We start from the raw sequence: 23,981 nt of genomic DNA on the forward strand, positions 1-23,981 counted from the left end.
CCCTTGATTTTCTAGCATGCGACCCCTCACATTAGGTCATGCTTAGAAAACTGTACCTTCTCTTTCTCAATTTCTAAGGTGTTAAATGGCTTTAAGCAGATCGTCCACATTATCAAGGGACAGCTTGTGACTTGAGCACTTGAGAACTTGGGATCCTCTTCTGGATCCTCTTGGAGCATCTTGTCTATCAAACCCTTAAAGGATTTAAAGGTTAAAGCTGTTTCATCCTTAACAGTGTAAGAGTCTTATGACATGTGGTAACAGATTCGCTCTACCTGACTATCACCACAGTTACGGCATAAGGGCTTTTCCCAAGCAGAGCTTAGCCTAGCCCTGCATACAGCACACTTTCTTTTGGGGGCGACCACCTCGGTCTTTTCCTGAGCTTTAACCTATGTTGAAAAAAAGGAGACAAACAAAACAGAGTTTTGAGGACCGGCGCCTATCCCAATTACACCCACTGTGCAGGGAAAAACAAGAGAGTACCACTGACAGTTGAGAGTATAACTATAGCCCTGTAAAAAAAAAACACCTCCTCAGGACTGCAAAAAGGGACTAAACCCCCTAGCTTGCAGGAGAGGAGCTGGTGACAGATGCAGCAGATTCTCCTGCCTGAGAGGGCACAGGGTTGTTCATGCTGCTTCCTAAGTTCTCTTCACACAGCGTTGCTGGGTCACACCATGTAGCACCAGAAGCCTGATCACCATAAGTTCTCTTCACACAGCGTTGCTGGGTCACACCATGTAGCACCAGAAGCCTGATCACCACACTGCCTGCGCCGCTTTAAAAAAGAGGCCGAAACAACGAGTTTCCGGCCCTGGTGATGATGTCACTCGACCAGGCCCTTCTGCCTATGCAGCTTCCAGTTTAACCTGCGACCCCTGCTGGAAGTGAGACGCTGGCCACTTCCTCTTTGCCCAGCGAGGAACACCGAGCCAGCCATGCCACACAGGGGGAGCTGGTAATAAGTCACAGGGTCATCTCTCTCCCCAAGGCAAAAGTCAAGTTAATGCACAGCCCCACTCCGCTTTCCCAGGGAGGGATCGTATCAGGCAAAGAAGGTACAGCTGTAACTTGTAAAGAAAGCTTCCTAGGCTAACTTCTGAGATCTGGAGCTCCACCAGGTTCCCTCCACATGCAACCTATCTTTCCGGAGGAAACACGAATACTGTGGTGTGGGCCTGGAGGGTCGTCTCTTATGTTGAACTGTTACGTGCTTCCTGTCCCTAAGGAAGGAGCTCTAGGTCTCTCAGAGGCTGTCCTGGAAGACGATTTGAGAAAATCCCAATAAGCATATATGGATTGGTTTACGCAAACGTTATATCATCTACAAACTATGAAATATATTTTTGGATTTTTTTTTAATACTAGTAATGGCTGCAGTCAGGGACTTATAACGGGACTGTGATATTGCGGCAGACAATCTGACACTGACACTTTGTGGGACACTAATACAGTGATCAGTGCTAAAAATTTGCACTGTCACTGTACTAATGACACTGGCTGGGAAGGGGTTAAACATCTAGGGTGATCAAAGGGTTAACTGTGTGTCTAGTCAGTGTTTTCGTGTACACAGTGTGCTGCTTTTACTAGGGGAAGAGATTAATTCTAGTCCCTGCTTTGCAGAAACACAGAATACATCCCTTCCCCCCTGTCAGAATTGAGATATACCTTGTTTACATAGGCATATTTCAGTTCTTTGTGTATTGCAGACGATCAGCAGGTGCCAGAGGACATCAAGTGCCTGGCACCCGCAGATCGGCTTCTGCTATCACAGCAATAACGCCCCTCCGGCGGCGCGTTCACCCCCTGCAGACAGGAGTGCAGAATCACGTATACAGTATATACGTGATTCAGCACAGGAGAGCCACCCTGTAGCAGAAATAACTGATATGAATGATATACATTGTGACTGTATCTTTGAAACCCAATCAAAACTGCAATTTGACATGTCCATACATGTTTAGTTCAGCAGTAGTAACTTATTATTCTGCTTACAGTACATGAACATTGTTGCATACAGCTCACCTTTGGGCAGATGATCTCCCAGAGAACGATGTGCAGGAAATGATCTGCCTGTCCACACAGGAGTCTACGGAATGCTTGAGTCTGCCCCAATCCTTGCCTAATGTTAACAGCTGCATATCCTCACAGAAGAGTGCGTGTGGGGGAGATTTTTTCCTAAGTTGGATAACTTCCATGTGTAATAATCAGAACAATCTGAGCTGCCACGTATCAGCCCTCCTCAACATTGGAAAAGGCCTGATAACCATAATTGATGCTCAATTGACGCTTGCTTTTAACCATATGATTAATATGATGAACAAACAGCAAATATATCCAAATATTTCAATACAGATATTTTTAAATGTTGGTAGCTTTGTTACATTCATTATTTTCAGGCTTACTGGTCATTTAACGATGCAAGGTTCTGTTAAAAAGCAAAAAGTAGGAATCTACACTGGCAGATAATATATTAAAGCAGTCACAGCACCCATGGCTGCTGGAACACCTAAACAGTAACTGCAACTGATAGGCTCCTTCGATTTTTAAGTCGAGTTTCGTTGAGTAGGGTGTTGCCAACAAGGCCAACCACATCTTGACTTTTGGTAGATTCAGCAGCAACTGGGCTAAACTTGAATCAAGCTTTACACAGCACTAATAATATTTGCTTACCGATCATATTTATGCATTCCTCTAAATAATGTTTATGTAGGAAACAATGGCTACACAGAGAGCCTAAAGCAAGAAATAAGGCTCAAAATAATGGGATCCATTTTTCTGAGGTTCATTGACAGACACAGCTCCTGATCTTCTTAACCATTGGGTTTTACTGCCCCCTACAGGAGTAGGACACTAGGCAGTAAAAAAAGTCTGGCTACACCTATGGGCAGTCCCATGGGGTATATTCCCTCTCTCTACTATAGGTACTCAGTTTTATTACAAGCAGTGTCAGAAGAATTACAACTCCACAGAGGGCTGGGTCCTGTGTCTGCCAATGAACATCAGAAAAATAGGTTTTTACGGTAAGTCAAAAATCCCATTTTCTCTTTCGTCGTTTGACACAGCGCCTGATCTTCTTAACCATTGGGATGTCCTAAAGCAGTGTTAAAAATGAGGGGTGGGAACAGCGAAAACGAAACTCCCAAGGCTAACTATAGCCAACCAGGTAAACAGGAGCTCAACCAAAACACCTGGAGCTCACCTGAAAAAAAACAATACACCCTCAAAGAAGACAAGATCCACTAAACAGCAGCCCGCAAAAACCTTGTGGCAAAGGAAGCATCCGCGGATGCCAACACATCCACTTTATAGAACTTTGTGAAAGTGTGCACTGATGACCAGGAGGCCGCTTTGCAAATCTGCATCACTAACGCCTGATGACGGAAAGCCCACGAAGCACTGAGCTCCTGAGTAGAATGGGTCTTGACAGGCAAAGGAGGAACCTGACCCTGGATGGAATAGACCTGAACCACCGCCTGTCTGATCCATCTATCCAAACCTTTCCGAGGCCCATCCATGAGCACAAATAGTCTGAGTCTGACTTCCTAGAAGATTCCGTAGCTGCCAGGTACACCCTATTTGCCTGGTCCACATCCAAGGCATGCAAAGCAATTTCCTTTATATGTGTTAACATGGGACACAGGGAAGGCAACACAATGTCGTCATTCACATGAAAATCAGAGACAACCTTTGGAAGGAACGACGGACAGAGGCGAAGAACCACCTAATCACTGTGAACCACCAGTAAGGTGAACTACAGGATAACGCGGCCAATTCCAACACCCTGCGCGCAGAGGTTAAAGCCACCAAAAAGGCCACCTTCTGGGACAGCGTAAGCAGGGGAATCTCCCAAAGATTCTCAAAAAGAGGCTTCTGGAGGACAGAGCACCAAATGGAGGTTCCAAGGCAGCAATTGAGACCGTACTGGAGGTGTCAAGTGCCTAACTCCCTGAAGAAAAACGACGCACCTGGAGAGTATGTGGCCAAGGGCTGTTGAAGGAAGATCACTAAGGCAGACACCTGACCCATGACCGTATTCAAGGCAAGTTTCTGCTCAACTGCCCATTGAAGGAAGGTCAAGATCCAAGCCACTAAACAAGAGCGAGGATAAATGCCAAGAGACTCACACCACGTAATGTATGTCTTCCACATACGATGGTAGATCTTCAAAGAAATAGGTTTCCTAGCTTTTAACAGCGTTGGAAACATCGACTCAGACAAACCTCTATCCGTCAGCACCTGGTGTTCAACAGCCAAGAAGTTCAAGCCAGTGACCGTAAAGCAGGATGGAAGATTGGTCATAGGGACAGCGGATCCTCCCTGAGAGGAAGCTTACAAGGATTGTCGGTGACCAGCCGCAGCAGAGGGGCGTACCAAGCCCGGCGAGGCCAGTCCAGGGCCACTAAGATGACCGGAATCCCTTCTGCCTCGATCCTGCGTAGAAATCTTGGCAGAAGCTTGAGAGGAGGGAAGGCGTAAATCAGACATTACTGACCCCACGGGGCCACTGATGAAACACCCCTGGATGAAGGGACCACTCCCCTTCGTCCAACGCCTGCCGACAGAGGTAATCCCCCTGCCAGATTTCCAACCTGGGAATGTGTACAGCAGAGAGGGCTGGAACTAACCGTTCTACCCACCTTAGAATGCTGGCTACCTCCAGAGCCACAAGGACACTTCTTGTGCCCCCTTGGTGATTGACATAAGCCACGGCCGTGGCAATATTCGATTGAATACGCACTGGACATCCCTGAAGATTATCCGTCCAATGTTCCAGGCACAGTCTGATCGCTCGGAGTTCCAAGACATTTATCAATAGTCTGGACTCTTCCAGTGTCCAGATCCACTGAGTAGAATATTTGCTGAGGATGCCTCCCCAACCGGACAGGCTGGCATCCGTGGTGACCACTGTCTGATACAAAGGAAGGAAGGATTTGCCCAGCCGAAGCGCCGAAGCATGAAGCCACCATATCAGGGGCTCTTTCTTGCCCCGGCTCAGCCGGGTCTGCTTATCCAAAGACTGCGGATTCTTGTCCCATTTGGCCAGAATCTCTCTTGCAGGGACTTTTTATGGAACTGTGCAAATGGAACTGCCTCGAAAAGGTAGACACCATCAGGCCCAGCACCCGCATGCAATTCCGGAGGGATGACCATCTGCTGGACAGCAGTAGAAAAATTGCAGCCTGAAGTTTTGTCCAGAGGAAGGAGCACTCTGGCTAAGGCCGAGTCCAGAGTCAGACCATAGTCCAGCTTTGTGGATGTAACCAGAGCAGACTTCTGAACATCCAGAGTTCAGCCAAACTCCCTCAAGCTCGTATTGTGATTTCCAGGTTTTCAACCAGAGCAGTAGGAGACTCGGGTTCGCAGAAGGAGGACGTCCAAGTAGCCCAGTACCACGATCCCCCATTGACATAACAATGCTGGCACCGGAGCCAACACTTTCGCGAAGACCCGAGGAGCAAGGGCGAGACCAAAAGGGCTGATCGTCTGCAATACACAAACTGATAATGCTCCTCTCCAACGGCAAAGCGGAGGAAGCGCTGGAGACCGACACATATTGGAATGTGAAAGTAAGCGTCCTTGATGTCGATGGAGGCAAGAAAATCCCCCTGATGTAGGAAAGCCACCACCGTGTGAACGGACTCCATTCTGAACTTCTGCACCCGCATCAAGCAGTTCAGCGGCTTAAGGTCCAGAATTGGACGCACCTTGCCTTCCCTCCAGGGGACTATAAACAGGTTTGAGTAAAACCTCTGAAAATGTTCCGAAGTCTGAACTGGGACCGCCACCTGTAAAGTAAAAGGTCTTGCATTTCCCAAAAAAGAGCCTGTAAGCGGACCGGAGACAGTTGCACGTTGGAAGGAAGAACAAAACTCGATCTTGTAGCCAAACCGATTGACCTTGTGGCCCCACTTGTTCTTGTACCAGGGCAGTCCATGGGCCCGGGAACCAGTGAAGACGTCCCCCTACCCCAGATACGGGAAAGGGCCCAACTTGCTGCTGAAGGGGCCTTGTCAGCAGGTCTGAAGAAGCCCGCACTTGACTTGCCAGACCAAGTTCGCTTGTCTACAAGGATCCTTGCCCTTAGTAGCCTGCAGAAGAAAGGTACTCTTCCCCTCTGCGAGACCTTTAATGATGTCATCCAGGGTAGCACCAAAACAGGCAATCTCCTTGGAAAGGAAAGATCAGTCAAGGCCATTTTAGAAGTCTGGTCTGCAGACCAGCATTTGAGCCAAAAGACACGACGAAAGACCACTGCCGAAACAGAGAGCCGAGCCACTAGGGGAGTCGCATCATGGATAAACTGTAGCCCCTGGACCAGCTGGTCTGCCAGCTCAGCAAAGGCGGGGGGGGGGGGGCACTCTCCATCCAGGTCACGGCATATTAGCCCACTCTGTCAGAGTCTGCGACACCAGGGTAATGGTGAAAATCTGCCTCAGTGCCAAACCAGCCAGGGTGTACAAATTGCGGGCCACAGCCCCCGCCTTCCTGTCAGCTGGGTCCTTAGACCGGAATCATGGTTACCTTGTTTAATCTGGAAACTGGAGGGTCCACCACTGGTGGAACAGTCCACTTAAGAAGGGACTCCTCATAGGGGTATTGCTTAGCAACTCCACCTTCCCATGCCTCATCTGTCTCCTCAGATCCTGAATCTGAATTGGCCCCCGCGGACGTGGGTCACCCTGCTGGGTGTGCGACCACACGCCCCGGAATCCTCATTCTGTCAAAATAGGAAGGGAAAGGGAACTCATTTGTCGCTCTGGATGGCTTCTGAGTGCCAAAGGGAGCCTGCCCCTCCATCGCAGCTGCAGCTGCGTCCTCCAACTTTAAGTCTCAAGCACAGATAACAATTGGTGTGTCCACCAGTGCCTTTTTGTGCACGGTTGCAGAAGTGGAGGAATCATCCTCACTATCTGAGGATTCCGGGTGTGTGGTCGCACACCCAGCAGGATGACCCACGTCCGCGGCGGCCAATTCAGATTCAGGATCTGAGGAGACAGATGAGGTACGGGAAGGTGGGGGGAGCTTTATGCCATCTCCACCCGGGACACATAGGACTTAGGACCGCCGTCAGTGCATCGATAGATGGGACCCAAAGGGCCCCGCTGCCCCAGAGAGGGGATCAGGTGGGGAGATGTGCCCCAAAACCTCTAAGTCACCAGAGGGACCCCACAAAAAAGTTTAAAACACTACTAAGGGACAACCCCCACCATTCTGGCAGCACCACCCAGTTGCCAGTCACAGAGCACCAATCGATCCTCAGCAGAGAGGGAGAGAACCCCACCAGACACCAGGAAAATCTGCACTGCACGAGCGGCAATCAGGAAGTTAAAGGATCCAGGAGTCAGCACCAGGGAATGAGGAGGGGCTCCCACCACCGAAATCGCAACCCAGAGAGCTCCACTGTCATGGCTGCCACTATTTTCAATGGCAAACCACTGCAAAATGGCCACCGGACTAGACAAACATGGCCGCCGTGCATTGAGCACACAGGCGAAAAGAAAATGGCGGCCCTGCGCGGCACCACGAGGATCCCAGGGACCCAGGAGGGGTCCCTAGGCCTCAAGGATAGGCCCAGGCAGGACAGGGGGGGGGGCCCTGGCAGGAGCCCCCATCAGCTACAACCTCCCCGCACAGCCGATCGTTTGGTCGCGCCCCCATCACCAGCATAGCATCAGATGAAGGGGGGTGCCTGACAAGTAGGTGGGGAAGCTGGGAGTCTGACCGTCCCAAGAAGTGGCCAACGTCCAACCGAAAACCCTCCAGGGGGAGAGAGGGCACAGCTACTCACCATACTAGGAACCAGGCGGGCACCGCTCCAGACAAAACTCCTCACCATCAAAATAGGGGGGCTGCCGGCCAGATGGAAATCTGCGACTTGGGCCGAGCCCCAGTTGTATGCGACCTTGCAAGGTGTTCAACTCGCAGGCCAGGCTTTGTCCAGTGGGGCTATGTCATGGCCGACCTAGCATGAAGCTGAGGTCTGCGTGCGGTCGCTGGCCAGACTGGGGTGATCACTGAATCTAGATTATGCAACCCGTTGCCTAGTCCGGCAGTTAATTGTAGATCTCACAGGAAAAACAGGAAAAAAAATTCTATCTAAAAAGAAAAAATTACCAGGATCAGAGATCCCAGCAAGAAACTAGGTCCTTACTCCTGACTAGGCAGAAAAAACTAACAACCTATAGCAGAAAGAGGGAGTATACCCCCTGGGACTGCCCATAGGCGTACTCAGACATTTTTTCTGCCTAATGTCCTACTCCTGTAGGGGGCAGTATAGCTCAATAGTTAGGAAGATCAGGAGCTGTGTCCATCAATGAACGAGAAATGTTGGTTGGCTTTGGCCAATTCACATCAGTGTGATGCGATAACACGTGCGTTGGTACCATTCTTGATGAATGCATGTATGTTTTTAAGTACATTCTGGTGCAAATAATTGGAGTGTGTTAACACAATGCACCAGATTGGGGTAGTGTGGATGGGCCCTTAGGGTAGCCATAGAGGGTCTGGTAAATATAAGCAACTATCTCAGTTTCAACTGTTACTTGCAATTTGGTAGTTTCTAGTCTCTTGCGATGTGAAAACACTGTCTGCCTTTGCGGATACGCATCCACACCTGCACAGATGTCAAATTGGGGAGCAGTGGCGGTATGCATGTGGGACTCCCTGCAGAAAGATGCATGGAATACCTTTGCATCCCATGCAGTTAAACACGGCCCTTTGTACAGATGTATGCTTAAGTATGCATATGAAGGGGGAAAGGGCTGGGAATGCCGCTCAGGTGTGTGTCCAATCCGGTGCTGGCTAGATCCGCCGTCCGGAAAGATTCATGTAGAAATGTGGAGCCGCACACAGATAATGAGTAAGCGGCCGTTCGTGCCGTGAAACGCGTCTACCTTGGACACATTCTGTTCCTTACACTGTCTGTTTGTCCTGGATTATTTTGCAGAATAAAGACACCTTATTTTTGATTTCATTCATCTGTGTGCGGCTCCACATTTCTACATGTATGCTTAAGTATGCCCATGTGAAAGAGACCTTATCAGGTAACATTGTGCACAGATATCTCTATGTATTACAAAACACTCCCTCTCCTCTTTTCTCTTGAAGAACAGAAAAGAGGAATGTGTTCTGTAGTTCTATAACATTTCTGTCCTAGGGCATCAATGCTGTTCTTCTTTAGATAAAGCTTGGTGGCAAGTACATGTTGCCACCCCAAAACAAGAATATGTTCCTGGCAGGATCTCCAGGTGAAATTAAAGGAATAAAGCCTGAAAAAAAGAAAATGCATACAGCTAATACACCTAGCGACTGGTAAGTTAAACTATACTTAATTCTTGATCTTGGGTTGAGATATACTTTAATAAAACCATTTGCCTTATTTACTGAAACACAAGAAGGACAATATATAATGCATACCTTTTGCAGCTTCTATCAACAGTTTCAGGCCTCCATTCTCCATAACAATCATCTTTGCATGATCATGTGATTGTCCAAATGGAACCCTAATGTCATCATCAAAGGTCATAATCCTCAAAGCAGAGCAAGCTTCACGGACCACATCTGGATCTGCTCCATGGTTTGATATGGCTCCTGTAAGGTGTCGTAAAATACCCCGTTTAACAAGTTGTTGACGATTCTGCTCATGTTTTAGGCATGTGTGCCGAGTGAGACGGATTGCCATCAAGGTCACCTCAGCATCATGTGAATAATTCTCTAAATTACGAATTAACAGCTCCTGTCCAACACCTTCCAGCAAATCAGGCTGACCATCAGTGAGAGATGACATTGCATAAAGAGCATTCAGTAGTGCTTCCCTGTCATCCTCAGAGAGTTTCCAGGCTTCAAGAACCACTGGATAGGCTAACTTCTGTCCTGCTAGGTACCGGTGCCCCATACCCTTTTTACACCGATCCCCAAACTGAATAAGAATTTCAGAGAAACTGCTTGCAGACCCAGAATCCACAGCCTGTCTCAATGAGTCCAATGTCTGCAATAAAAAAAATTAAAAAAAGATAACATATACTGTAGATTTAAGAAACTTTAATCTATCCATGCATTTAGAATATTCTTAAAGCAATATTTTCTTTCCCTGTCACTGGGAAAAAGTAAGGGGAAACCTCCTCAAGAGCAACATCAACCTGACGGGGGTTCCAGTCCTTCCTCTCTCCATTAAAAAAACAAACATTACAAAGATTTTCAGCTGCACTTGGGGGTTTAAAATGCCAACTGCAGTGAGCTGTATGTGCCTTCCCATGCCAACTGCAGTGAGCTGTATGTGCCTTCCCATTCATGTTCTCAAAAGAAAAGCAAACCTACCTGCAGAATTTCATGGCCTGGAGAAGCCTCACCCTCATCACTTTGTTTTGGAACTTCCTTAATTATGTTTGTCAAGTCAACACCTAATTAACCAGGGAAAAAAAAAGTATATATAATTTTGAAAATCATTTAATACATTATGAAAAAAAAAATACAGGCTTCATCAAAAAACAAAAAAAAAAAAAAACACAAAAGATAAAATGGGCAGCACAATAAAAAGGTAAAAAAACAACTTTTGTTATATTATTCTTTAATCCAGAGATTTCTTCTGAAGTATTTTTTCTGCCAATAGATTCCAACATTGATGGCCCGCCTACTTTGCCTGAGCCCAGGTCATTCTGGTGCTTTCCAACATGACCTTTTGCAGATATTTGTGACAACGTGTAATTTATTGTTGCTATTTGAATAAAGTTTTTTTCTTTTTGCTTCTTACACCGCGTGGGAATCGCCTCATCTTTTGATTAGCTTCTGCTATTCTCCCTTTTTTCTGATGGTTATGTACCTTTAGGTCTCCCCGCACCTTTATGGTGAGTCGGTGAAACCTAATCCCCAATTAACCTGCTTGCTACTGGTATTTTTTTGTGCTTTCCCAGCATGTGACTGGATAGTGAAAGGATAAGCAGCAAGTGATGAACTCATGGCTGTGTCATTCTCCTTCCTCTTCCTAACAGCATGCTTTAATGTCAGCACATAAACTGACTGCATTATTGATTAACCAAATAACGACCGCCCACCGCAGATATACTGCGGCAGGCAGCCGCTGCTGGGCAAAGTGACGTAGGGATACGTCACTCGCCCACGAGCCTCTAGGGGGCGAGCGCGCGCCGGGGGCGAGCGCGCGCCAGAGGCGCGCTCCCGCTCGTTCCCTGACATCCTTGTGCGAGTGACCGGCGGCTCCGATGTCCGCCGGCCACTCGCGATCTCCCGCTGGAGAGGGAGAAAGGCAGATGGCTGATGTAAACAGAGCTGTCTGTCATTCTCCCTGATGTAACTGCAGAGACTATACAATCCTGCAATGTAGGATCGTATGTCTCTGTGGTTACATCACATGCCACGCCCCCCCACAGTTAGAATCACGCCCCTAGGGATACATTTAACCCACTGTTCACCAATAAAGTTAACCCCTTCCCTGCCAGTGTCATTTTTACAGTAACAGTGCATATGTATAGCACTGATTACTGTAGTAATGTCACTGGTACCCCCAAAAGTGTCAAAAATGTCAGTCAAGGGTCCGATCTGTTCGCCGCAATGTCGCAGTCCCGCAAATAAAATCGCAGATCGCCGCCATTACTAGTTAAAAAAAAAAAAAAAAAAAAATGACATAAATCTTTCCCGTAGTTAGTAAGCGCAATAACTTTTGTGCAAACCAATCAAAATACGCTTATTGCGATTTTTTTACCAAAAATATGTAGCAGAAAACAAATTGGCCTAAAATGTTAAAAAATTTAGATTTTTTAATTTTTGGGGGGAATTTCATATAAAAAAAATGTGAAAAATATTGTTATTTTTTCAAAATTGTCGCTCTTTTTTTGTTTATAGCGCAAAAAGTAAAAATCGCACAGGTGATCAAATACCACCAAAATAAAGCTCTGTTTGTGGGAAAAAAGGACGTCAATTTCATTTGGGTACAGCGTCGCACGACCGCGCAATTGTCCATTACAGTCACACAGTGCCGAATCGCAAAATAGGCCCTGGTCTTTGAGCAACCAAATCCTCCGGGGCTTAAGTGGTTAAAGTATAAAGCTGGCAATACATTATACAATTTTCCTATTCAATTTCCTTTAGATTTACCTTCAATTATGTAGTACAAACTGAAAGTGTTTAGGTTTGACCTCATATTATATGGTTTTGGTAAATCTAAAGGAAAAAATTGTACAAGAAAATTATAGAATGTATGGCCAGCCTTAGTATGATTAAAGGCATAACATTTTTCCTTTTAGTTTTGGATTAGGCAGAGAACAATTAGAACAGTGGCCAGGTTTTTTTTTGCGGTCTGTTTCTCTATTATTCACCCTCTTTGTCATGTTTACAGATATTACCAAAAGTGAAAGAAAATCCCAAATTTGGGTTGTCCGCAGAATAGGAATAGAGGGGAAATCTTCCAATGGGAACACTAGTTCTGGTGACACCCTGAGATTCCCTCACTTTGGAGGGATTTTATCTCACTTCTTGTTTTAGCTATAGGACAAAAGTGAAGAAAAATCTCTCACAGATGGCAAAAAAAACCTGACAGGATTTATAATCTTCCTTACACTATCCAAAATGAAAAATAAATAAATGCACATCTTTTTGAAGGTAAAAAAATGTGCATTTATTATTTTTTTTATTGGGAGCCTGTAAAGCATTGCATCCGCCATCAGCAGATCATGGGTGCAATGCAGGGTTCTTGCAGACTGTTTGGAAGCTATACAGCCAGGCATTTATACGCTAACAGGAATCATTGAAAACAACAATCTGACAGCCGCAAAGGCTGCCGAACCTTGTAGTTTTCTATTTGTAGAACTCTATGAAGGAATGACGCGGCCGGGCGGGCTGAGCCCCGCAAGACCACGTTCCTAGAAGTTTGTGACAGTGAGCGGGGGGAGAAGATCCCCTGCTGCCAGTCACCGCCAGGAGCAGCGGATGCGGGAGCCGGTTGATTTGTAACATGTTACATCCTGAATACGGGTGGAACATGTAACATGTTACAGAAGGTGAACTTTTCCTTTAGGCCCCTTTCATACAAGGTGAATCCGTTTGACAGACTCCGCTTGCTGCCCACTGAGCAGGTAGAATACAGGTTTGTCTCCGCTCACAGTGGGGAGATCAGATGAAAACGGACTACCTGTCTTTTTTTCATCCGATCCACCAGCGGGTGGAAAATAGGATCAGCATCCCCCTGGATTTAGCGGACAGGATCGGATTGGATAGCAGTGGGTGTCAGCGGAGGTGTGCCCACTGACATCTCCTGCTCCATATGGGTGAATGGATGGTCCGATCAGGTCCGCCAGAAAGACTGACAGGCGGATCTGATTGGACAGCCCATGTGAAAGAGGCTTTAAAGAGTTGAAATAATTTGAAGCGACTTCCTATGGTGGCACACAGAGAAGAGTAGGAACCAAGTACACTGGCAGGGGACCCAAGAAGAGGAGGAACAGGGCTGCTCTGTGCAAAAATCATTGCACAGAGCAGATAAGTATAATATGTTTGTTATGTAAAAAAAAAAACAAAAAAAAAAAAAAAAAAAAAAAAAACTTTACTATCACTTTAAACAATCGACATTTATAAGTACAGACATAAGAAATTAGCTGCAAGGAGTAAATACTGAGAGCACAATTTACAATTTAGACCAAATCTTCATTTAGATTTCAGATGTCTGGTACCTTGTGATGCAAACTGTTGAATAGCTTCATTCAAAGCTTCTTCTGGTTCCAGATCAAATTCTACCATATTTTCCTGTACAACAGCATCGAAAGTCTCCTGTGTTATCCATTTGCACGCCATTTTCAAATATCTACTGTGTTAAGTCTTATCTAGAAAAAGATGTTAAAATGGTAAAATGTAAGAGAACACAGATGCTAAAAGGTTTCCTTAATTAGGTTTAACAAATATTTGTTAGATTTAGCCTCTGCCTTAAAGCGTAACTCCACTTTTGGAACATTACTCTCTGGGTGATCTCTGTTCATTACTAGGATTTTAACAAACTTTGTTGCAGATTCTTACCTTTTGTTATTTCGAAGAAATCATTGTTTGTTCCTCTGTGCTGAGTGGGTCAAATGGGAGTGGTTTCATAATTATTTATCAGCTGTGGCAGCTGCAGGGCTCTAATGAGGAAATCTGCTGGGTCTGGATCCCTTTAGACGTGTTCCTATTGGGAGTATCTCACCAAAAATTAAATTTTTGTTGCAGGGGATGCCAGAAATCTGACTTGTATCTTAGGCAGACTTCTGGGAAAATTGGTGAGCCAATCACACAAGCAGGAAATGATGTTTCTGGGGTGTGGTCAGTATACATTCTGTGTACAGAAAAGCTCCAGGTAGCCATATTGCATTGCATTTTCAGAAAATTACAACAGCTGCAGATTGAAAAGGAAAGGTCATTTTTAATAACATTCTGCTACAAAATGATTTGTGTCGCAATTGTATATGCTATATTGTTTTTTTCTTCATTTGCTATTTTTCCCCCCCAAGAAAGTGGAGTTACCCTTTAAAGTCCACCATGTGCTAACATGGAAATATTATCCACCACCATATGCAAAGCAGAACCTAGTCCAGCTGTTATTTGCAAGCACTGGGACTGTAAATGTCCTCATGCGTTATTTAATCAGTAACAAACAAGTAGATGTACTGTCGATGCAGCACCTATTCCCTGCGCTCTGAGTGGTGCTGCATCGACTGTAGACTTGTAGATGAGAACAAATGACACAGCAACCTTATAATGCTTAAGCCTTGCAGCCCCTCACTGGACCAGGGTAGTCCGGGAACACTATAAACGACAAACACCGGCGCAAAGGTACAGGCTTACGCGTTGAGGCTCTGAGGAAGAGGCGCTGGCTCGAAACGCGTAAGCCTGTACAGCTTCAGGGGACGATCCAATCCCGATGCTGAGGATTTTATACCTTATTTGATGTGCTTTTTATCAAGAAACTCGTTTGTGAGTATTTTTAATCCATTATTTTAATAAACCTGCCTAAAAGATAATGCACTAGGCCGGTGCGCCCTTGTGTTTGTTTGTCGTTATTTAATCAGTGATTGCACTTTAAAGCAGAACTCTAAAAGGAAAAATAAAAAAATATTAACATAATAAAAGCAAAATTAAAAAAGTTGATTTTCTACATATTAGCCTTCAGTCTGGCTCTGTTCCCCACAGAAATTCTTCAGCTTCTGGACTAACTAATGTCATAAGCATTTAGCTCACTTCCTGTGAGCCAAGACTGTCCTGGACCCACCCCCTTGGGGTGGAGCTCACATTACTGCAACACAGGATGTCACTAACATGTCATTAAATGGGCTGTAGAAGTCGCCCACTGCCACAAACACTGGAGACAAGGAAGGACCCATGATGTCAATGTTACAGCAAGAGCCTTGGGAAAAAGGGTATGTATGTATTATGTTTTTAAAAGAAAGTGCTGGAGCTAAGCTGTCACATGTGAAATGGTTACACACTCCCCGAAACATGGAAGCACCAGGTATCTTGCCTGCTGAGGCAACAAAAGGAGCAGAGGGGCAACTGCAAATGAGTATAAGTGGGTCAGGGGGGCCGTTACAAACACTATCGCTGTTACTGAATGGGAAAAATGACAGTGTCCCTTTAAGTTTAGGAAGATTCAGAGAAGCCAACACATCAAGAATCCAGTAGTGGTTGTAAAGTCACATGTATTACTTTGATTCCCTCTGTTTTAGGTCCCCGTTCAGTACAGTGCGTGTTCTAAAATTATAATGCTAAATACCTTCTTTGCAGAGTCCTGCTGTCCTGTCATGTGACCCCCTCTGCTTTCCTTCTGAGTGAGTACAGTGGGAGGGACTGAGATTCCCCTCTGATGAATGCAAGCTAGCAGAGAGAGGTCACATGACTGCACAGCAGGGCTTTGCAAGGAAGGTATTTAGCATTATAATTTTAGGAAAACACACACACTGTACTGAACAGGGACCTAAAACAGAGAGGATCAAAGTAATTAATACATGTTTCTTGACTTTGCAAGCACTGGAACAGCTGCAGGGAATACAATTACACAGGTATGAGGGGAGAGGAGAAGACAGGGGAGGAGAGGAGATCAGCTCTCACACAGATAAAATGAGCAGAGGTGACAAGCGCTATGGAGTTTGCGGTAAATGTGTGTGTTTTATTAAAAAGGTGTAAGCTGCCAACAACCAACCCCTAAGGGTTAAGAAAGTGAGATAAGTGTTGAAGCTCACAGTTGAAGCTGCCCATGATCAGTAGTAGAAGAAGCCGGGAAGCTTCCGTGTTCCACGGCCCTAGCTCCAAAAAAACGGAAGTGACGTAGTGACGTATGACTCCACCCTACGCGTTTCGTCAGAGGACATCTGCTGGAGCACTTTTTACCTCATTATTGCACACCATTTTTGGGTTTTAAAAAAATGGTTACCTCACTAACCACCAATCACCAGTGCACTTTATATTTATATTTATTTTTACGATACAAGATATAATCGTACCACCATCTATTTATTTATTTATACACTTGGCACTTTATCACTTGTAAGGTAGCGCCGTTTCAACCTTTTGCACTTATCTCGGCTCTCACGCAGACTACAGAACTGACAGGGAGAGAGAGGGGGGAGGTGCAGAAACACTGAGGAGAGAGTAGGATGATGTAACGCTATCATGGGTCAGCAGCCATGATAAGCGTGGTCAGTTTAAACAGAGGAAAACAGAAACAGGCAGGATCAATCAGGTATTGAACAGCAGAGAATGGGACAAATGACACTACAGAAACACAATTCTGCTAGAGCACCTTAACAAACAGAACTGTGCTACAGCACATTGCACTGTAAAGCAGGTGTATTCATTTTTTTTTTTATATAACAAATGGCACCCCAAAGCACCAGTGCATGCAAACACAGTACAGTGGTGTTAATGGGTCCTTACTCAAAACAGAAATAATGGATACCTGGAAAACAAGCTGATTCCCAATCTTCCCTACTTAGCGAGTCACTGACCTTAAACAAGTATACCGCTGATGAACTCTGACTTTGTGATGCACATACTTGTTTTAGTTCCATGGCTCAACAAAAAATTTAAGCTGCAGGATCAAGATGACAGCTGGTAAACTGACATTTCCAAAGGGGCCAGCAATAGCAGTGCATTTTTTTCTCATGAAACGTTTAGTTCCACCCCCTCTCCCCTTTTTGCAATTTATGCACCTTTAGGCTCGGTTCACATATATGCGTATTGGATGCATTATTAACCGCATCTGATTCACATAACATATGAATCAGACCGGCTTTTAATGGAGCCGGTTCACACATGCTTAGGGTGGCTACGATCCATTTCTGAAAAGGGTCCTGTGCAATTTTGGGTCAGTTTAGATTAGTATCAAAGTAAAATTCACACCTGAACAGCACCTGAACCGGTGAATAAAACTGCACCGGACTGCAAACTGCAGCAGGACATGTGTGAACCCAACCTAAAGTGGTTGTAAACCTCAGACATGGAATTTGAACAAAGCATATGCTTCTATATACCTCTAAGAGAAAAAGGTGAGAATGGAGAGAGTTCCCGCTGATTGACAGCCTCAACTCTGTTCCTGTGTGTTGGGCTCTCAGCCCCTTTTTTTCTGAACTCTTAGACAAACTTTATAAATTCTGAACAGCTGTAAAGAAAAGAATATAGCAGATAAACAGGTACAACTTATGTAAGAGGATTTGTTTCATCTCTGTGTATCACCTGAGGTCAGTCACTTCACTGGGTATATGAAAGAGTTTATAACCACTTCAATGCTCATTGTCATTGTAATCTATAGTCACTCTATCACAGATGCATAATACAGGTGATATTTTCATTAGTGTGTGTTTTTTTTTCATATTATTTATTAAAAGCATATTCAAACCCAAAAAACAACAATATATTGCTTAGTCCTTAGATAAGGAAGTTTCACTTTTTTCACAAGTTAATCCTGCTAATAACACACTTCATGTCCCTTTAAATTTACACAGTTCTCCATTGTACATCATCTAAGGCAGTGGTGTTCAAACTTTTTTTCAAAGAGGGCCAGATTTGATGAAGTGAACATGCGGGAGGGCCGACCATTTTGCCTGACATTCTTTGGACCATTAAAATTAAATGCAAATTAACTATTTTATGCAAAGTTTATTGCAAACGGCATACTTTTCATTTCGTCACATGGATGACAAATCTAAACAGGTGTTATGCCAGTTATCACAGAGAGAGCGCTAGTCCTGTCATACTAGCGCCAAATTTATTTGTTTTTTAGTGCTCCCTTATCAGGCTAAAGCCTCGTACACACGATCAGATTATCGAACGATATTGCGTCCGATTTTTGTTGCATGCTTGTCTTATATCGAAAGTGAATTTTCATACGAAAATTCTCGTACGACAGAATTCAACTTCAGAAGTGATGTCATGTGTTGAATTGTTTTGTATGTGTTCTTTCGTTTCTGAGCATGCCTAGTCTGGCTCTTACGATTTTTTTTTCGGACAATAACTGTACTAATTAAAGGAAAATCGGACGTTGTGTTGACGTATGATAAAAATTTTATAGCCTGCACATCCAGATTTTGTCGTCCGAAAATTAGTTAGCGGCTGTTGAAAGCACTATACTAACAATCTGAAAATTGGCAGATCATTCGTCGGATGAAATTTTACTTCCGATTTTCGTATTGTGTGTACGGGCCTTAAGTCTGAGGCCATATTGAGTATTCACAAGTAACATGGGTGTTGAAAGATCCAGAGATCCCAGTGGTCCTGAGCAGCGCTCTGGGATTCACAGGGGCCACAACAATAGATTTTTCCAAATTATCTGTGGGGCCATATGAAAGTGGCCTGGGGGCCGCAAATGGCCCGCGGGCCAGACTTTGGTCATGCCTGATCTAAGGGAACAGCCATGGATGTCACCCACTCAGGACTTATACAGTCATCACATCTAATGACTGGTAAGCTGCAATATATTACATTCTTGGTATTGGTTTTAGATGCCCTTTAAAGCCTCACTCTACATAAGTTAACTTTAAAGAATTCCCCTGGAAGTTAAAAATCACTAAAGTAGACACAGCCTGATGCACTGTGAACAAAGCCAGTAATGTCACGTACTTCCCATCCTGCACCTGGAACACAAAGCTGAACACTGCATGTAGCCATGTCTACATACAGTTCACAAAGCACTAAAAGCCACTGTTAGTGAAGGAAATCTTTTATTTGGACCAGTTCACTAATACATGGAGTTAGGCTGTATTCATTCTCACTTTATCAAAGTGGTTGTAAAGTCTAAACATTTTTTACTTTAATAAATTCCCTGCATTAAGGTAAAAACTGTTGCAGTATGTGTATCATCCCCTCACCCACCTTATCCTTACCTGAGCCCAATCTTGATCCAGCGCTGTGCCCGTCTGCAGTGCCTCTCTCTTCTTCTTCCCACCTCCCGCTGAAGTCAGTTTAATCCTGTGATGAAGGAGGGGAGGGTTGCTTCGCCTCGCTGTCTGTGACTAGAGACACAGGCAGCACAGCTCGGGATCAAGCCTGCAGGTGTATCACAATAGGAAACAGCTTCTTATGGTAGCACACCAAGAAGAAGAGGAGCTAGGAGCGCCGCTACTGCACAGAGCAGGTAAGTAGAACTTGTTTGTTATTCTAAAAGAAAAGAAAAATCTACTTTAATAACACTTTAATGCTTTTACCTTGTGGATCAGATCAATTGACCAAATGCATGAGTTTTTTTTTTTTCCGATATTCTACATGTAAATTCCAAATCATGAAGATGACACTTTATTTACCTTGTTAAAAAAAAAAAAACCTTATGGTTGGTGTTAAAGAGATTCTATGAGAAACCTATAAATGACAGCATACAAATTAAAGTGGTTCTAAAGCCTAAACAATTTTAACCTTAATGCATTCCTTGCATTAAGGTAAAAAATGTTAAGGCATCAGCATCCCCCCTCCCACCTTTTACTTACCTGAGCCTTCATTTGATCCAGTGCTGTGCACTTCTGCAGCTCTTCTCTCCCCTCAATTCTGGGTCTCGCTGGCTTTGCTGGGGCACCGGAAACCATTGGCTCCCAGTGCTGTCAATCAAACCCAGTGACGGGGGAGCGGGGGGGCAGGCCGAGTCCTGCTGTCTGTGTCAAAGAACACAGTAGCGGGGCTCTAAAGCAAACAAACACAAGTGCCCCCATAGGCAGCGGCTTCCCATGGGGGCACTAGACAGAGAGAAGAGGACAGAGAGAAGAGGTTAGGAGCACCTGCGAACCACCTCGTTCATCCGCCAGTGCTTCTGGCCTCTTCTCTCTGGCGGATGACCCGAGGTGGTTCGCAGGTGCGCTGTGCAATACCATTGTATAAAGCAGGTAAATATAGACATTTTTTTTTTTACCTTTACAATTGCTTTAAGGTAGTACTAAAGCATTTTTTTACCTGAATACATAGCAAGGGAGGAAGGAGAAAGCAGGGGTATGGGTACTCGGATGCTGTGTACTTCGAAGAACACACACAGCCCTAAGCGGGTACACAGGGGCGTCTCCTTTGCAGCAGACTATGCAAATAAGACAAGTGCAAATGAAGCAGTGGCTTAGGGACCAGTCAGAAGGATTTCTTACAGTGTTACTAAACCCAAACATGTAATATATTGTAGCTTACCAATCTTTGGATGTGGTGGCTGCATCAGTTTTCTGTTTTACAGATATCGATTGCTTTATTTTCACCTGGTAATTGGCCAGTAACACACCATCTGTCTTAGGGTGGCTACATTCATTCCTCCACCATCTATGGAGGAGCAATGTAACCACCCTTGAACAGCAACATTGTCAGTGAGTGGAGAGAATGTTGCAGGATGGACTCATTAAATTTAGATGGACATTATATTAGTGACTAACAATGTGAAGCAAAAAGCTGATCATTGTAAGCACCACTTTCAGGCTGCATTCACATGTCAGCGTATTGATCGCGGGCAGAATCGCCGCAATTCCACCTGCGATCTGGAAATCATTGCAAATCGCGGGACACCTGTGCGTTGCCCGTGATTTGCAATAGCACCCCAAACGCTGTGCGATGTTGCCGCAATTTCCGCCTGCCGAATCGCGCAAAAAAAAAATTGCGGGACGCATTACGCTCCAAAGAAGCTCTTGCACTTTTTTGGGCGTAATGCGTCCCGCAATTTTTTTTGCGCGATGTTACCGCGATTCGGCAGGCAGAAATCGCGGCAACATCGTACAGCCTTTGGGGTGCTATTGCAAATCACGGGCAACGCACAGGCGTCCCACGATTTGCAATGATTTCCGGATCGCGGGTGGAATCGCGGCGATTCTGCCTGCGATCAATACGCTGACATGTGAATGCAGCCTTAGTGTTAAATGGTTTGTCTCAGCCCTGTAACTGCTACATTTGCTGGACAGCTTGGTCTGTTAAAGGAAGTTGAAAAACAACAGATTTACTGGTCAGATCACCAGGTAATAAACTGTTACAGGGAGGAGGCTCAGAAAATCAAAGACCGCTGTGTTAATACCAGTGACAGACTGCATTATGTAATTTTTTTAAATTTTGCTCAGTCACACAATAGGAAGGCAGACAATATATATATATATATATATATATATATATATATACATACACACACACACACAGTATGTCTGGACTTCCTGAAATAAAATGAAAAAAGGGTTTTGTATCACTATAGGCACTGGATGTGGTGAAAAGGTAGACGGATGTGTTAAATTGAACATTTATGAAGTATAGAGCCTTTTATTCGTCAAATGTATATCTCACTAGAAAATATCCTCATTTGTACGATATTGATAAATATCAACTGAGCATTTCAATGAGTAAATTATCAACAGATACATTAATGAATGTATGCAGATTTGTAAGTCAATGTTCAAGTAAGGTTCATTTCACATGGGGCAGATTCCATCTGTGATCCGCTGGCTCAGTGAGCAATTTGTCTGCGGATCTCCTCTAAGCAGGCAGATGACAGGTCTGTGTCTGTTCCACAAATGCAAAGTGGACACAAATACAGCCTGCTCCCCTCTATGGGCAGTCGGATATAAACGGACTACATGTCCACTTACACTTGACTGCCATCTGATCAGTTCCGCTGGACGGAAGGGGAACAGATCCCCATTGTCTGCTTTTAGCAATTGGGATGTCGGCGGGTGTAAATGCACACATGTCCATTTACATCCACCATTCCATAGAGGAGAATGGAGATCCAATTGGGTCCTTCTGAAAAAAAGACAGGCGGACCCAATCAAAAGCTTGTGTGTGAGCAATCTGGGTAATGCAATAGAGGCCATACATACAGTACTTCAATTTTTTTTATTCAATCAGTGTGCAATCCTATCAAAATTATCAAATCACTAAACGAGTGAACAGACATACCTTCCCTTCTAATCAATTCAAATTTGGGTTACATTGGTTTGGAGCGGCTAGGGTTGAAAAATTTTAATAATTTTGCATCAATTGGCTACAGTGAGATGCTTTAGCAATGAATTTGATCATATTTTAATAGATCAGATTGCATAGTAATAACTTACAATTAACAATTGATTGAAATCCACTTAATGTGGCATACGGATTGAATAGGTTGTTGACTATAAAACAGCTATTGCGATAGAAAAAGAAATAGATTTATGTAGTGTGCATGGCCACCTCAATGCTGACTATACACTAGAGCAGGGGTCTCCAAACTTTCTAAACAAAGGGCCAGTTTCCTATCCTTCAGACTTTAGGGGGTGGACTGTGGCCATTGGAAGTAGAAAAGGTCCTGATGTCAGTGGCAAAAAATAATGCCCCGTCATTGGGAGGAATAGTACCCCATCATTGGCGTCATTGGGAGGTATAGTACCCCATCATTGGCGTCATTGGGAGGTATAGTACCCCATCATTGGCGTCATTGGGAGGAATAGTACCCCATCATTGGCGTCATTGGGAGGAATAGTACCCCATCATTGGCGTCATTGGGAGGAATAGTACCCCATCATTGGCGTCATTGGGAGGAATAGTACCCCATCATTGGCGTCATTGGGAGGAATAGTACCCCATCATTGGCGTCATTGGGAGGAATAGTACCCCATCATTGGCGTCATTGGGGGGAATAGTACCCCATCATTGGCGTCATTGGGGGGAATAGTATCCCATCATTGGGAGGTATAGTACCCCATCATTGGTGTCATTGGGAGGAATAGTACCCCATCATTGGTGTCATTGGGAGGAATAGTACCCCATCATTGGCGTCATTGGGAGGAATAGTACCCCATCATTGGCGTCATTGGGAGGAATAGTACCCCATCATTGGCGTCATTGGGAGGAATAGTACCCCATCATTGGTGTCATTGGGAGGAATAGTATCCCATCATTGGGAGGAATAGTGCCCCATCATTGGTGTCATTGGGAGGAATAGTGCCCCATCGTTGGTGTCATTGGAAGGAATAGTGCCCGATCCTCGGTGTCATTGGAAGGAATAGTGCCCCATCCTCTGTGTCATTGGAAGGAATAGTGCCCCATCCTTGGTGTCACTGGAAGGAATAGTGCCCCATTATTGGTGTCATTGGAAGGAATGGTGCCCCATCCTGGGTATTAGGAGAAATTGTGCCCCATCCTGGGTGTCATTAGGAGAAATTGTGCCCCATCCTGGGCGTCATTAGGAGAAATTGTGCCCCATCCTGGGTGTCATTGGGAGGATATGCGTCACATCCTTGGTGTCATTGGGAGGAATTGTATCCCATTCTTGGTGTCATTGGAAGGAATAGTGCCCCATCCTTAGTGTCATTGGAAGGAATGGTGCCCCATCCTTAATGTCATTGGAAGGAATGGTGCCCCATCCTTGATGTCATTGGAAGGAATGGTGCCCCATCATTGGTGTCAGTGGGGGGAATTGTGCCCCATCATTGGTGTCAGTGGGGGGAATTGTGCCCCATCATTGGTGTCAGTGGGGGGAATTGTGCCCCATCATTGGTGTCAGTGGGGGGAATCGTGCCCCTTTATTGGTGCCA

General features: G+C 44.9%; 1 protein-coding gene across 2 annotated transcripts in view; it reads right to left on the bottom strand.

The window, feature by feature from the left end:
• ARMC6 (armadillo repeat containing 6) overlaps positions 1–23,981 on the bottom strand; it is a 97,078-nt gene that overhangs the window by 72,177 nt on the left and 920 nt on the right. For both annotated transcript variants that reach the window (XM_082243054.1, XM_082243053.1), the window contains exons 2-4: positions 13,686–13,835; positions 10,324–10,406; positions 9,424–9,994 (exon numbers count right to left, since the gene is read on the bottom strand). In XM_082243054.1, coding sequence (XP_082099180.1) covers positions 9,424–9,994; positions 10,324–10,406; positions 13,686–13,806 — 775 coding nt within the window. In that variant the 5' untranslated portion in view covers positions 13,807–13,835. The remainder of the gene's footprint in view (positions 1–9,423; positions 9,995–10,323; positions 10,407–13,685; positions 13,836–23,981) is intronic.

The sequence above is a fragment of the Pelophylax lessonae genome, assembly GCF_965119305.1.
Source record: "Pelophylax lessonae genome assembly, chromosome: 1".
Classification (NCBI taxonomy): domain Eukaryota; kingdom Metazoa; phylum Chordata; class Amphibia; order Anura; family Ranidae; genus Pelophylax; species Pelophylax lessonae.